This window comes from Gorilla gorilla, chromosome 1, assembly GCF_029281585.2.
Source record: "Gorilla gorilla gorilla isolate KB3781 chromosome 1, NHGRI_mGorGor1-v2.1_pri, whole genome shotgun sequence".
Lineage (NCBI taxonomy): Eukaryota > Metazoa > Chordata > Mammalia > Primates > Hominidae > Gorilla > Gorilla gorilla.
The window spans coordinates 232,944,655-232,959,357 of record NC_073224.2 but is presented as its reverse complement, the minus strand read 5'-3'; the positions used below and the strand labels follow the sequence as shown (position 1 = coordinate 232,959,357).

At 58.3% G+C, this 14,703-nt stretch overlaps 1 protein-coding gene across 14 annotated transcripts in view; it reads left to right on the top strand.

Annotated features, from left to right (window-relative positions):
- The window catches only part of CAMTA1 (calmodulin binding transcription activator 1), a 986,830-nt gene that overhangs the window by 875,877 nt on the left and 96,250 nt on the right, over window positions 1-14,703 (top strand). For 13 of the 14 annotated variants that reach the window (XM_031010110.3, XM_031010103.3, XM_031010096.3 and 10 more), the window contains 3 exons: window positions 1,506-1,646; window positions 3,132-4,978; window positions 10,611-10,737. In XM_031010110.3, the coding sequence (XP_030865970.3) occupies window positions 1,506-1,646; window positions 3,132-4,978; window positions 10,611-10,737 (2,115 nt within the window). Of the gene's footprint in view, window positions 1-1,505; window positions 1,647-3,131; window positions 4,979-10,610; window positions 10,738-11,711; window positions 11,809-14,703 lie in introns of those variants that run through there. The other variant, XM_031010113.3, reaches the window with a different exon arrangement.

Below are 14,703 nucleotides of genomic sequence, written 5' to 3'. Positions count from 1 at the left end.
ACGCCCAGCTAATTTTGTATTTTTAGTAGAGACGGGTTTCACCATGTTGGTCAGGCTGGTCTCAAACTCCTGACCTCAGGTGATCCGCCCACTTTGGCCTTCCAAAGTATTAGGATTACAGGTGTGAGCCACTGCGCCTGGACTCTACAAATAATTTTTTTTTTAAATATCCAAGTGTAGTGACACATGCCTATAGTCCCAGCTACTCAGGAGGCTGAGGCGGGAGGATCACTTGAACCCACGAGGCCGAGTCTACAGTGAGTCGTGTTTATACCACAGCACTCCAGCCTGAGCAACAGAGTGACACCTGTTTCAAAAAAAAAATAAATAAGTAAAACTTGGACTCAAATCCATGTCTGAATCGAGCCAGTTCCTACCTGCCATGTCGACGCTCTCCTTGTCCCCCTACCTTCTAGAGCCCTTCACAGAACTGGGGCCAGTGCTGTGAGGGTTAGCGGCTGTCCCCCTGGAGCTGGTGGGAGAGGAGCTTCAGCCAAAGGAGGAAGGACATTGCTCTTGTATCGATAAAGCCACTGACCTCTCCGTATCTCGACCCTGCGCCCTGCTCCTCCGCGCCTGGATCCCCAGCACCAGCTCCAGCCCCAAAGCTGCGAATCCACTGCCTCTGAGCCTGGCCCCACTAGAGACAGCTGGATTGCTCCATGTTCCGGACTCAGGACTTAGCCACCCCTTGGCCGGGTCTGCTCCAGCTGAGAAAACTGCTCTGCTGGAAAAGTCGGTTTAGACTTCCAGCCCCCATCCTGCCAGGCAGGTGGGGAAACCCCAATCCCAACTCCAGGAACTGCAAAAGTGCAGGGAGGAAGGTTGAGCCCAGCTCCCAGGGTGGCTGTTCAGATGGCTGCCATCAGTCAGCACTGGGCACTGAGCTACCTGCTGTCCAGGCCACGTGGGCCCTTCAGTCCCGTCCCCACCTCCCCTGGCCGCTCCTGCATCTGCACTCCCTTTGGGGCAAAGAAGTCTGGTGAGGGCAGGAAGCCAGAGTCTTACCCCCCAGGGTGGGGCCACCTCCCCACACACTCCTGGGAGAGGCATTGGTCCTCCCAGCTCGGTGCTTGTCGGTCCACCACCTCTATCCTGAGTCTCCACAAGAAGCTCACAGGCTGGGAAGTCCCTCAGCCTCCTGTCCACTCTCCTTCCATCCTTGTTCCCTTTCTCTTCCATTCCAGCACCCCTGGAAGAGCCGCCTCATGCACTCTGACTTTAGGGAAACAAAAGCAGAACTCTATGCGGTCCACTCCCTGGGCTGCACCATAGTGAGGGGGAGCTAAAGAGCTCAGAACCCCCGATGGGAGCAGGGGGTCTGGCGGGGGCAGCCTGGCCTCCCTTCCCCTCCTCCTCTCCTACTCATCAATTCGCCCCAGGAGCCAGCTCCCCAGCAGAGAGAGGGCTGCCCTCAGGGAGGGCCTGGGTCCTACCCCTTGGCCCCACCCAGGTCCCCTCTGCACCCACGGGCTCTGACAGCCCCCCTGCCTCTCTCTTCACAGTCCATGGCATCAAGTGGACCTGCAGCAATGGGAACAGCAGCTCAGGCTTCTCGGTGGAACAGCTGGTGCAGCAGATCCTCGACAGCCACCAGACCAAGCCCCAGCCGCGGACCCACAACTGCCTCTGCACCGGCAGCCTGGGTGAGCCGGGGCTCCCGGGGCAGGTGGGCGCTACGGGGACAGAGGGGCCCTACCAGGCAGCCGTCATGGCTGTCCTCTGTGGGAGTAGCCATGACATCTAGTGAGGGAGGAGGGGGACAGTCAGGGACTGGGCGACACCACCGCACCCAGCACAGACACAAGGCAGGCCTTCCGCCTCGTCCTGCCCTGCAACTGGCTGGCAGTCCACTCTGGGCAGGAGGGAGCAGTGTCTAGAGGGACAGCTTCCTCCATGGGGCAAGAACTGGGGGCAGCAGAGTTGGGGAAGCGAGGAGCTCTGGGGCTCGGGGCCTCTCTGTTCAGGCCCACACTCTTGGGCATCCTCTGCCAGAGGGCACTGGGGTCTTGAGGGAGACATGCCCTGCGTCAATGACACCACACAGGCTCCACCTCTTTCTTTAACCTCTGTCTCCTCCAAGACATAAAGCGTCCCACGCTCTCCTTCCTAATGTGTCTGTTTTTCTGATAATGGTATTTGCTCTTTGAAATGTGTGTTCTCCTCTCCCCAGGCTGACTTAATTAGATAGTCCCATTAGAGGGTCGTGTCACTTCTCTGCGCAGTCTTGGTGCATTGAGGAGTCTTGGTGGTGAGGCCTTAACAGGATCAGGGAGAATTCGCCCTTTCATCAAAAGCAAAGTGACCCTTATCAGATGAAATGAAAATGGTGAAAATATCCGATGGGAGGGAGAGAAAAGCCATCCTGGCTGCCGGGGCTGGAGGAGCTGCCAGGGAGGCTTTGCCAAGCTCAGAAACGCTCAGCTCCTGAGGCTTGTATGTCTGAAATGAGGAGCAAGGGCTCTGTCCCTACTTAGGACCTAGAAGGATTTTTGTACCCCAGAGAGCTGAAGGTAGGCCTGGGCTTAGGTACCTTTCTGCCTCTGGAGCAGGGTCGAGAACCCTCTTTGGTCCTGGGGCTTGAGAGCTGGTCCCGAGACTGCATTTCCATCACCTCCCCATTGACCTCTGGTTGCCAGGCCCCAGGGGTGGCTCCTTACTGGGGCACGGCCTGAGCAGCTGTGGGAAGTTGGGGAGGGGAGGTGGGGCAGGATACGAACGTAGCCACTCTCGCCAGGCTGATCCCCTCTTGCCAGCAAAAGCCCTTCCAGATGAGTGGTGTCTGTCTCTGATGGCGGAGGGGACTTTCCTGGGTGTTGACATTCTCTCCACCTTCTCCTTCCCAACTTCCCACATGCTTCCTATTCGAAAAGAGCATCAAGGCCAAAGCCCCTCTGATCTTTGGAGGAGGGTCGGAGGGGCGTGGGACGGCCCCCGGGCTTGGGGTACGTGTCCAAGGGCTGAGGGTCTGTGGCCTGCCTGGGGTACCAGGCCTGGACTTTGCCAGGGGCCCCAGCTGCTGTGGGGCAGGTCCACCACGGTCCTAGCTCTGACTCTCTTTTGTGTGTGCATGTGTGTGTGCACGTGTGTGCCTGCCTGTGCGTGCGCGTGTTGTGTTCCGATCTCTGCAGGAGCTGGTGGCAGCGTGCATCACAAGTGTAACAGCGCCAAACACCGCATCATCTCGCCCAAGGTGGAGCCACGGACAGGGGGGTACGGGAGCCACTCGGAGGTGCAGCACAATGATGTGTCGGAGGGCAAGCACGAGCACAGCCACAGCAAGGGCTCCAGCCGCGAGAAGAGGAACGGCAAAGTGGCCAAGCCCGTGCTCCTGCACCAGAGCAGCACTGAGGTCTCCTCCACCAACCAGGTGGAAGTCCCCGACACCACCCAGAGCTCCCCTGTGTCCATCAGCAGCGGGCTCAACAGCGACCCGGACATGGTGGACAGCCCAGTGGTCACAGGTGTGTCCGGTATGGCGGTGGCCTCTGTGATGGGGAGCTTGTCCCAGAGCGCCACGGTGTTCATGTCAGAGGTCACCAATGAGGCCGTGTACACCATGTCCCCCACCGCTGGCCCCAACCACCACCTCCTCTCACCTGACGCCTCTCAGGGCCTCGTCCTGGCCGTGAGCTCCGACGGCCACAAGTTCGCCTTTCCCACCACGGGCAGCTCGGAGAGCCTGTCCATGCTGCCCACCAACGTGTCCGAAGAGCTGGTCCTCTCCACCACCCTCGACGGTGGTCGGAAGATTCCAGAAACCACCATGAACTTTGACCCCGACTGTTTCCTTAATAACCCAAAGCAGGGCCAGACGTACGGGGGTGGAGGCCTGAAAGCCGAGATGGTCACCTCCAACATCCGGCACTCGCCGCCCGGGGAGCGGAGCTTCAGCTTTACCACCGTCCTCACCAAGGAGATCAAGACCGAGGACACCTCCTTCGAGCAGCAGATGGCCAAAGAAGCGTACTCCTCCTCCGCGGCGTCTGTGGCAGCCAGCTCCCTCACCCTGACCGCCGGCTCCAGCCTCCTGCCGTCGGGCGGCGGCCTGAGTCCCAGCACCACCCTGGAGCAGATGGACTTCAGCGCCATCGACTCCAACAAGGACTACACGTCCAGCTTCAGCCAGACGGGCCACAGCCCCCACATCCACCAGACCCCCTCCCCGAGCTTCTTCCTGCAGGACGCCAGCAAACCCCTCCCCATCGAGCAGAACACCCACAGCAGCCTGAGTGACTCTGGGGGCACCTTCGTGATGCCCACGGTGAAAACGGAGGCCTCGTCCCAAACCAGCTCCTGCAGCGGTCACGTGGAGACGCGGATCGAGTCCACTTCCTCCCTCCACCTCATGCAGTTCCAGGCCAACTTCCAGGCCATGACAGCAGAAGGGGAGGTCACCATGGAGACCTCGCAGGCGGCGGAAGGGAGCGAGGTCCTGCTCAAGTCTGCGGAGCTGCAGGCCTGCAGCTCTGAGCACTACCTGCAGCCGGAGACCAACGGGGTAATCCGAAGCGCCGGCGGCGTCCCCATCCTCCCGGGCAACGTGGTGCAGGGACTCTACCCCGTGGCCCAGCCCAGCCTCGGCAACGCCTCCAACATGGAGCTCAGCCTGGACCACTTTGACATCTCCTTCAGCAACCAGTTCTCCGACCTGATCAACGACTTCATCTCCGTGGAGGGGGGCAGCAGCACCATCTATGGGCACCAGCTGGTGTCGGGGGACAGCACGGCGCTCTCACAGTCAGAGGACGGGGCGCGGGCCCCCTTCACCCAGGCAGAGATGTGCCTCCCCTGCTGTAGCCCCCAGCAGGGTAGCCTGCAGCTGAGCAGCTCAGAGGGCGGGGCCAGCACCATGGCCTACATGCACGTCGCCGAGGTGGTCTCAGCCGCCTCGGCCCAGGGCACCCTGGGCATGCTGCAGCAGAGCGGACGGGTGTTCATGGTGACCGACTACTCCCCAGAGTGGTCTTACCCAGAGGTAAGCTGCTGCCGCTGCCACCACCTGTCACCTCCCCTCCCACCCACCTCGCCAGCCCCTGTGCCACCCTGCAGCTAAGGGATGCCTGTGGCTGCCCTTCAGAGGAAGCTCTGGACCACAAAGATGATGCTTTCCCCTCCTTGTGTCCCCACGGCGCTTGAACACCTCCGTCTTTCACGCAGTGGTTCTCAAACTTCACTGGGGCAAGTAGCTTTAAAGTCAGGGGGTCCTTGGCCGGGTGCCATGGCTCAAACCTGTAATCCCAGAACTTTGGGAGGCCGAGGCAGGAGGATCATCTGAGCCAAGGAGTTCCAAACCAACCTGGGCAACATAGTGAGACCTGGTTTCAACAAAATATTAAAAAAATAAGCCAGGTGTGGTGGGGCCTGCCTATGGTCCCAGCTATTCTGGAGGCTGAGTCCGGAGGAGCACTTGAGCCCAAGAGGTTGAGGCTGCAGTGAGCTGTGGTTGTACCACTGCACTCCAGTCCAGATGACACAGTGAAACCCTGTCTCAAAAAAAAGAGAAAAAGTCAGGGTATCCTTGGAAGCAAAATGCTCCCCCAGCTCCAGCCAGAGTCATCTGCCATTTCTCGATTTATGTGTTGAGTCCATCTATGTTTTGCTTTGCTTTTTTTTGAAAAGGGGTCCCAGGGTTGCTTAAAAAAATTCAAAAGTCACCATCGGCCGGGCTCAGTGGCTCATGCCCATAATCCCAGCACTTTGGGAGGCCAAGGTGGGTGGATCACCTGAGGTCAGGAGTTCGAGACTAGCCTGGCCAACATGGTGAAACCCCATCTCTACTAAAAATACAAAAAATTAACTGGGCGTAGTGGCACGTGCCTGTAATCCCAGCTACTCGGGAGGCTGAGGCAGGAGAATCGCTTGAACCCGGGAGGTGGAGGTTGCAGTGAGCCGAGATCACGCCACTGCACTCCAGCCTGGGCGACAAGAATGAAACTGTCTTAAAAAAAAAAAAAGAAAAAGTCACCATCATAGATCGTCTACATCCACTGCCTTCACCCTACTTCTCTAAGCCAAACAAAAACAAAAACCAAAAATCTCTCTCAAAACTGAACAGGGCACAGCTTCTGAAGAGTCATCCTGAAGATGCTTCTTAAGTAAACCTGGCCTTCTGCAAAATTCAACAGGTTATAGGACGCAGGATTCCAACTTGCACCCTCCCCCAACCCCCAGGCCGCCTCAGCTCCGGGGGATCTGACTTTGAGAACCACTACTCCAAAGACCAAAGCATCTTGCCTGAGGGACACAAGCAGTAGAGGAATCTCTGCTTTTTCTGTAGAGCAGAATAGCACAGGAAGGGGACAGAGTGGCCCAGACTTTCCCTAAATAACCTAGTGCAGACAGGCACGTGCATCCTGACCTCTACCCAGCCCATCTGGGTGCTCAGGGACCAGCACATGCACCACGGGCCCTGATTGGACACTGCCTGGGAGGTGGCTGCCCACGGCCCACTCGGCTGGAGAACACCAAAGAAGGGGGCTCATACTTCCTCACCCTTCTTCCCCGCTGGCAAAGCTAAGAAAATCTGTGTACAGACAACCCCAGCTCTCCCACCCCCGATAGGAAGAGCCCGGAAGGATCAGACTGGGCTTCCTCTTGGTATAGGTTGGTGTGACCGTGTTTCTGACCCCCCTGCTGTTGTTGTTTTGTTTTGTTTTGTTTTGTTTTTGAGAAGGAATTTCACTTTTTTTGCCCAGGCTGGAGTGCAATGGCGCCATCTCGGCTCACTGAAACCTCCGCCTCCCAGGTTCAAGCGATTCTCCTGCCTCAGCCTGCCGAGTAGCTGGGGTTACAGGCACACCCTGCTGCATCCAGCTAATTTTTGTATTTTTAGTAGAGACGGGGTTTCACCATGTTTCCCAGGCTGGTCTCGACCTCCTGGCCTCCAGTGATCCGCCCACCTCAGCCTCCCAAAGTGCTGGGATTTCGGGCATGAGCCACCACACCCGGCCCTGACCTCCTACTCTTATCAGTGACTCTGAGCTCAGTGGCACCTTCGGAGTGCCCACCACACCCCCCACCCCACCCCATGAAGGCCAGATGGGCATCTTCCCCGTGCCCCCTGACCCTGGGCTTAAGAAAGCGATACAAAGGGACAGGGAGGGAGGCCAGGATCAGGGTGTGGGGGGACGGTCAGAGCTGTCTTCTGGTCCTAGCTCCTTGAGACCTGACTCTCTGGGGCTCGGTTTCCTTACGTGTAAATGGCTGAGAGGGGGTGGCCTTGAGGCACTCCCAGCCCTAGGACCTGGGAGATTTGGTCCTCAGGACACTTAGAGGCGCCCTGGAGCCCTTAATGTCTTGCAGAAGCCAGGAGGTGGGAGGAGGGTCCCCTCTTTTCCCGAGGTCCTGGCCTGTCAGACAGGCCCTGGGCTGGGTGCAGACCCACACCCCAGCCTCCTGGGTGTCCTGGCGAGTGGGACATTAGCAGGCCTGACTCCTTCTGTCCTTTCTGGGCCTGCAGTTCAGCAGCTGGCCACGCGAGGGCGGCCCAGGAACAGGAACGCAATGGCAGCCTGGCAGCCTGGCAGCCCAGCAGAGGGAGCGGCCAGCCTTGCTTTCCCAGAAGCCCTCAATGCTTCCAGTTACCCACAACCAAAAGCTGCTGAAATTCAGCTTGATTTGGAAAATGCGCATACGCCACCCAGCTAGGCCCTTTGGGGCCCCACCTGGCCACACAGTGAGGCCTCAGAGGTTGTGAAGGGCCCCTTCCTCCTTGCTGTCCTCTCCTACCCAGGCCACTGTCTCCACACCACAGCAGGGGTGCCCCCCATCCTGGGTTCTGCAGGAGACAGCACCTTCTCTCCTGACACTTCTCTCCCTTTGTCTGGCCCTCGTCCTGTCCCCTCCCTGCCAGCCTGTCTGTGCACTGACTGCATCAGGAGTCCAATCTGGCCGGGTTCTGCCAAGCTCAGGGAGGGCTCTACAGGCAGGCTCGTCGGCCTGGGCCCTGCTTCCCAGTCTGCAAAATGGGGTTTGGCTAAACGGTTACTCAGCACCCCCACCCAGCTCTAAACCTCAATGCATCCACCTAGCAGGAATGCGATGGCCAGGGCCATCCTGCTGTCTCTTCTCTGAGTGGCCCTCCCTCCCACAGGCTGCTCCCATTTCTCCTATCTCTGTCCACCCCTTCACCTCCAGCTGCAGCTGGTCACCAACACACACACACACACACACACACACACAAACACACACCCCAGAGGCGTCCCCCTGTGCTCCAGCATCTGCCCTGGCTGCATCAGACATGGGCCCTTTATCTCAGGACTCAGAGACCTCAGATGGCATTTCGTGCCCCCTCCCCACCCCCCAAACCCTCCTGCGTCATCTCCCACCACTGACACTCCTGCTGCAGCAGGCAGAAGAGCCTGCAATTACAGCCTCAGGCACGCGCGTCACCACCAGTTCAGCGCAGCCAGGCGGGCTGTTGCCATGGGAACCATCCCTTGAATGGATGGATGCTGAGCTGTCCTGCGGCGGTTTCCATGGAGAAGGTCCTGATGTTCTCCAGTAATTTCTGCAGTTCTTTGTTCCCAGCAGCAGCCCCAGCCTCACGCTAGCAGCTGTTGATTGCGGTTATTATTTTTTCCCTTTTTCTCACATGGTAACTGTCTGTGGCCTTTTGAAGTCACTGCTCTTCCACTTCCCAGGATCCTGGGGGATGGTGCCCTGAGCTGGCCTTCTGGTGCTTCCAGACATCCCAAAGTCAGGCTCCACCTGTCCGCCGGCACTCTTCTCAGCCAGGCACCCACTCCCCCCAATGCCCCGCCACTTCCACGGAGCTGCAAATATCCCTGGGCATCAGAACAAGGGATTCTGTGGTCAGAAAGGCCCCTAGAGAGGAGATGCCACCCAGAGAGGCTGGGCCACTTGCCTGAGGACACACAGCTACTGAGGCACAGGAGCAGACCTCCTGCTTTTGTTTCTTGGTCCTGAGCTCTCTCTGCTGCCGTAGCAGTAAAGTGACCTCCCAGGACAGAGCCAGGCTCATGCAAGAGCAGGGTTGGAATATGCTTTCCAGCCTGGGAGAGCCCCTTCCGTGGAAGAAGTCTCTTTTCCTGGCTGGGCAATGGGAGGAGCTACTTCCACTTCATCCCTGGAAACACTCACTCCTGCTGCAGATGCCCTGGGCCAGGCCTGGGTTCCAGGAACATTGTGGGGCGCCTAGGGCAGGCTCCTTGTAGAGGCCGGGGCTCCCTCCAGGGCAGGGGTGGGCCAGGGCCCAGGAGAGGCCAAGCAAGAATGAGTGACTGACCAGGAGGGAGCATCTGGTTGGCACGGAGTTGGGGGGGTAGGGAATCACTTCTCTGGCCTGGAGCAGTGGGGAAGGTGGGCTCACAGCAGCTCCTCACCCCCACCTCCCAGGCTCCAGCCTGCCTGGCGGCCTTCTCCAGCCTGGACACTAGGTGGTGCTCTCCGCCCTGACCTAGCAGCTCTCCGCCCCGCTGCAGGGAAAGGTGTTTACTGGTTTGGGGGTGGGGTGGATGGCGCCTCTGGGGTGGGTCCACCCAAGGTTAGCCAGGAGAGTCCGGGAGGCCGGCACCCCTACCTTCCTCATCCGTAAGTAGGGGACCTCTAAGGTGCCGTCCACCTCGCACCTCCCTCTCTCATCACTAAGCAGGACAATGGCCATGAAGCAGGACTGCCCGGGCCCCGGACATGAGGCCACCCTCCTCCTCCACTTTCTGCAGCAGCCCCAGGCTGTTCGGAACGGGGAGTCAGGGAGTACCCCAGCCCTTCCGATGCTCTCCTGTCCCTGGGCGCCCTGGGAGGTTCCTGGGGGTGGGGTCCTCCCCCCTGGAGCTGAGGAAGGTCATTCGAGGCTGCTCCCAGCCAGGCTGCATGGTCACTGCTTGCTTGTGGGACCCCAGGCTAGCTGTGTAGGCAGTGACACAGACTCAAGGACCTTTGATAGCACAGGGTTGGGGGAGGGGGCAGATGCTCAGCCCCGTTCCACTCCCAGCCCCAAGCTCTGAGCCCCAAACTCAGCTCCCAGGGCAGTCTCTGAGCGTCTCCTTCACTTAGCTCCTTTAGCTCCTCTGTTTCTTCATTGGGCTCTTCAGCCCGTCCTGCTCCAGCCCCTCACCTTGCCATCCCCACAGCCTGGGGATCCTGGATCTCTCCTCAACTCCCCACAAGAACTTCTGGTCCCTGGGCTGACACTGAGATGCTCAGGCCTGTTTTCAAAACTTGGAGTTCTCTCAGTCTGTCCACAAGTGAATGACAGAGCAAGTCCCCTCCCTGCCCTCGGCTTCCTTCCAGGCCAGTTCTCAGGGGCATCGTAGGCTGAAAGGGTTTGCAAAACTCTGCACTCCCTCCTGCCTGGATCTGCGAGTTACACAAAAGAGAGAAGGTCAGGGGTTGGAGCTGTCGGTCCTGGGGCTTCCTGAGGGGCCGGGGAAGGAGCACCTTGGGCTCTCCTCTTGCTGTAGTCCCGGAGCTGTGGTTCTCAGAAGTCGGGGCTCACGGCAATCCCTGGAGTGAGGGCCTGGGAATCTGCATGGGGCGAGGGGTACAGACCCCTATCTGAGCAGTGCAGCCTCAGGGGGGCTTCCCCATGCTGCCTCCCTCAGTGGCTCACACTCCAACTCTGTTCCCCTCTCCGTTCCCTGCAGGGAGGAGTGAAGGTCCTCATCACAGGCCCGTGGCAAGAAGCCAGCAATAACTACAGCTGCCTGTTTGACCAGATCTCAGTGCCTGCATCTCTGATTCAGCCTGGGGTGCTGCGCTGCTACTGCCCAGGTGAGAAAGCCGCCCCCCAGGCCCCCAAGGAGAGTGTGACGGCCTGAGGAGCACTGGACTCGGAGTCAGCCTTGGGGTGACCTTGAGCAGGTCATGTCCTTACTCTAGGCCTCAGTTTCCTCGGCTGTGAAGAAGCGGATCCCCGATAGTCTATTAGAACGTCACCTCCTTTGGCTCAGGGACCTAATATAGGACAGGGACACAGGCACGCTTGACTGGGATTTTGAAGCGAATGTGATGACAGCACGATTTAGGGCAGGAATAAACCAGGCCCAGGCGACGTATCCAGGACTGGCCACAGTGGGAAGCGGCCACCACCCTCAGCCCAAATGGTGACTAGAGCTGGTAAGAGCTGGGGCCAGAGACCACCTCTGCAGCAAGGCGGCCTCTCTGCACCTGTCCGTGCCTCCCATGGCCCAAGCCAACCAGAAGCCAGGAGAGCCCAGGCAATGCAGCCCACACACAGGCTCCATCCTCCTGGGGGCCCGGGGCAGGGGACAGAAGGCTGGAGAAAGCCTGGCAGGGGCTGAGGGAGATGGGGTGGTGATGGGAGGACAATCTAACAATAATCAGCACAAATGCCTTTGAGAATGTAAAACAGAGCCATCTACCCTGTGCCCAGAAAACGTACGTGCACATAATTTGCTTCCAATTTCAGGGGCTCAAAACTCCCCCAAGAAACCCTTGGGACAGCCTCTGTGCTGTCCCTGTGCCTCTGAAGCCCTTCCCCAGGCTCCAGCATTATCTGCTTAGCACGGTGTCCCTGTCTGGTCAACTTGTCATTGATCTCTGGCCATCATTGCTTCCCCACTCGCCTGTCCCATGGGGTCAGGGACTATCTTCTTGATCACCATAGTATCCCCGAGGCTGGCAGAGTGCCAGACATGTCACAGAGGGGGATGGAGATTGTGACGGAATGAATGAGTCTCCAGGCATCTGAAGCCTGTTTCTAGAGCTCATGTCTTCTGCTCCTGGGCTGTTGCTGGCAGGACCCCCTTGGCTGCCCCATCTCATCACCACCAGCCCTCAGGATGGCCTGTCCAGTGAGCCCTGACCATAAACAGGAGGGGGGTAAGGACGCAGGGGTGCGGAACGGCAGGGAGACCCACCCCTGTCCTCTAACGTCAGGGAGCCTAGAAAAGAGAGAAGATGCTCAGTGTGGAAGACTGGGGGTGAGGAGGAAAGGTACGGGGTGGGAGTACAGAGCTGGCCAGTGCTAGGCAGGCCCCAGGGTGTTTCTAGGTTCCACCCAAGGTGGTCCAGCCTGAGCCTTGGCTGCCCCAGCTGTCTGCCACCACCACCCCACCCTTGAACCATGCCCCCAGGCTGGGGCAGCTGAGTCCCACCACGCATTTCTCCTTTTCTCCTTCTCTCTCAGGCTCTTCTTTTTGTTGTTTTTTTTTTGTTTTGAGATGGAGTCTCACTCTTTTGCCAGGCTGGAGTGCAGTGATGCAATCTTGGCTCACTTGCAACCTCTGTTTCCTGGGTTCAAGTGATTCTCTTGCCTCAGCCTCCCTGGTAGCTGGGACTATAGGCTTGTGCCACCACACCCAGCTAATTTTTGTACTTTTAGTAGAGGTGGAGTTTCACCATGTTGGCCAGGCTGGTCTCGAACTCCTGACGCAAGTGATCTGCCCACCTTGGCCTCCCAAAGTGCTGGGATTACAGGGGTGAGCCACTGTGCCCCATCTCTCTCAGGCTCTTCTTGCAGCCACCAGAGCAGAAAACCCCTGCTCCACAGCTGGCTGCACACTCCGCCTCTGCTTGAACCCAGCACCATCTTCCCCAAAAAGTTCCCAGGAGCCAGTGCTGCAGCCCAAGTTGCCCACCCACCCCCTGCTGGCCCAGCCCTCCCCTCCCAGCCCCCCCCCTCCCAGCCCCCACCTGCCTGGCTCCAGAAGGCCCACCCAGCTGCCCTGCTCGGCCTGGAGCACAGCCAGCCAGGGTGGCAGCCAGGCCGGGTCTGCCTATCACAGCTCAGGGCTGTGTGCAGCTGATGGGACCCCGGCCCCGCAGGAGTGGCGGGGAGGGCACTGTGGAATTAAACAGTGCACTCATCATCTGAGGCCAGAATGCGACTTGCCTGGCCTATAAATAGATGCCACTTCCTGTACCTGGTTCTCACCTGGCTAAGGACCAGGGCAGGGCTGCTCAGGCCTGCTCTCAGTTATCTGACCCCTCCACAGAAAAAGAAGGGCTGGCCTTTGTGTGGCCCCGGGGCTGGAGTCAGCCACACTCGGGTCCATCCCGGATCAGCCAGAAATCATCCCTGTTGCTTGAGCTCAGTGCCTGACCTCTCTGGGCCTCAGTTTCTACAGCTCTGAAAACTGCCTGCCAGCAGGGCGAGAGCAGTGAGTGAGGGGAGGTGTGTGAAGCACCTGGCCCAGTGCTCCATTCCTGAAGGGTTCCCATTAAGGAGGCCTTCGCTCTTCCTTTCCCAAGGGGGAGTTCGCAGAGGGTACCAGGGCAGTTTGGGTCTCAACAGGCAGTTCTCCTGGTCCTGGGGCATTTCTGGGTCCCCAGAGATGGCAGGTAGAGTCTCTGCCCAGGCCACTCACCCTCCTAGCCATTCAGGCTCATTATATTAGCCATAATGTGTCTTGGACCAAGGGACCAGGAGCCACAAGGCTCAAGGCACACTGAGAGCTGGGACTCCGCTGCTAGAGCCAGCTGTCTTCAGCTAACTCCACAAAGGGGGCCTCCTTTGGACATCTCTGCTTTGAGGCCCAAATTGGAACACATTGCTCTGTAAAACAGCACTGGATGTATTCATTCATTCATTCATTTCTTCATTTGCCAAATAACTTTTGAGTAGCCCCTGCTTGCTCTGCACAGAGTAGGGGCCTGGAATGGAGCAAACAATAAGACCCAGCTTCTCACCCGGCCCCTGATCGCAAGGGGCTCTCGGTCCAGGGAGGAGTGCAGCGCGCAAATGAATCACTGCTCCGGAGATGACGCTGGCTGCTTGGGGACCTCATCTCTGGGTCTCCCCAGAGGAATCTGAGGCTGAGCTCGAAGGATGAACACTTGGAAGTCAGAATCAAATTGGCCTCACCAAAAAGAGAGGCTCAGAGGCTTATGAGCACAAGCCAGGAACGACACGCGAGGAGGGGGCACTGGCAACACAGACGGCCAATGCCCACCCGTCTCCCAACACACCTGCCCAAGCAAAACAGATGAGCAGGGTCCTGCCCTGGCAGCTCCCACACCGTCACAGGCGGCAGGAGACACGCAGGCACTGAGTGTATCTTCTGCAAGACTCCAGGGTGCTTCAGGGGCAGGAGGGAGCCCAGCAAGTTAGGGCAGTGAGCTGAGGGCAGTGAGCAGTGAGTGAGAGGAGGTGCTGGGGAAAAGAGGCGACTCAGGCTCGGGAGAAGATAGGGGAATCCACCAAGAAGACTCTACTGGCCAGAGAGCCCTACTCTGCATTCCTAAGAGGTCACCAGAACACAAAAGATGAAATTCAAAATGAGAGCCAGGCACAGTGGCTCACGCCTGTAATCCTAGCATGTTGGGAGGCCGAGGCGGGCCGATCACTTGAAGTCAGGAGTTCGAGACCAGCCTGACCGACATGGTGAAACCCTGTCTCTACTAAAAATACAAAAATTAGCCGGGCGTGGTGGCAGGCACCTGTAAGCTAGTAGGGAGGCTGAGGCAGGAGAATCACCTGAACCTGGGAGGTGGAGGTTGCAGTGAGCCAAGATCACGCCACTGCACTCCAGCCTGGAAGACAGAGTAAGACTCTGTCTCAAAAAAACAAAAAGCAAACAAACAAACAAAAACAACAAATGAGGTGTAGAATTGGGTTTCAAACCAATTCATTCAACAAATAGTTACTGAGCTGCCATAACATCCTGGGCACTGACCTTGGCACTAGGCATGAAGATTAAGACAGAGCCAGTCCCAGCTCTCATGAGCTAATGTTCTACTGCAGGGAGACAGAAAACAAACAAGGAGAAAAAGAAA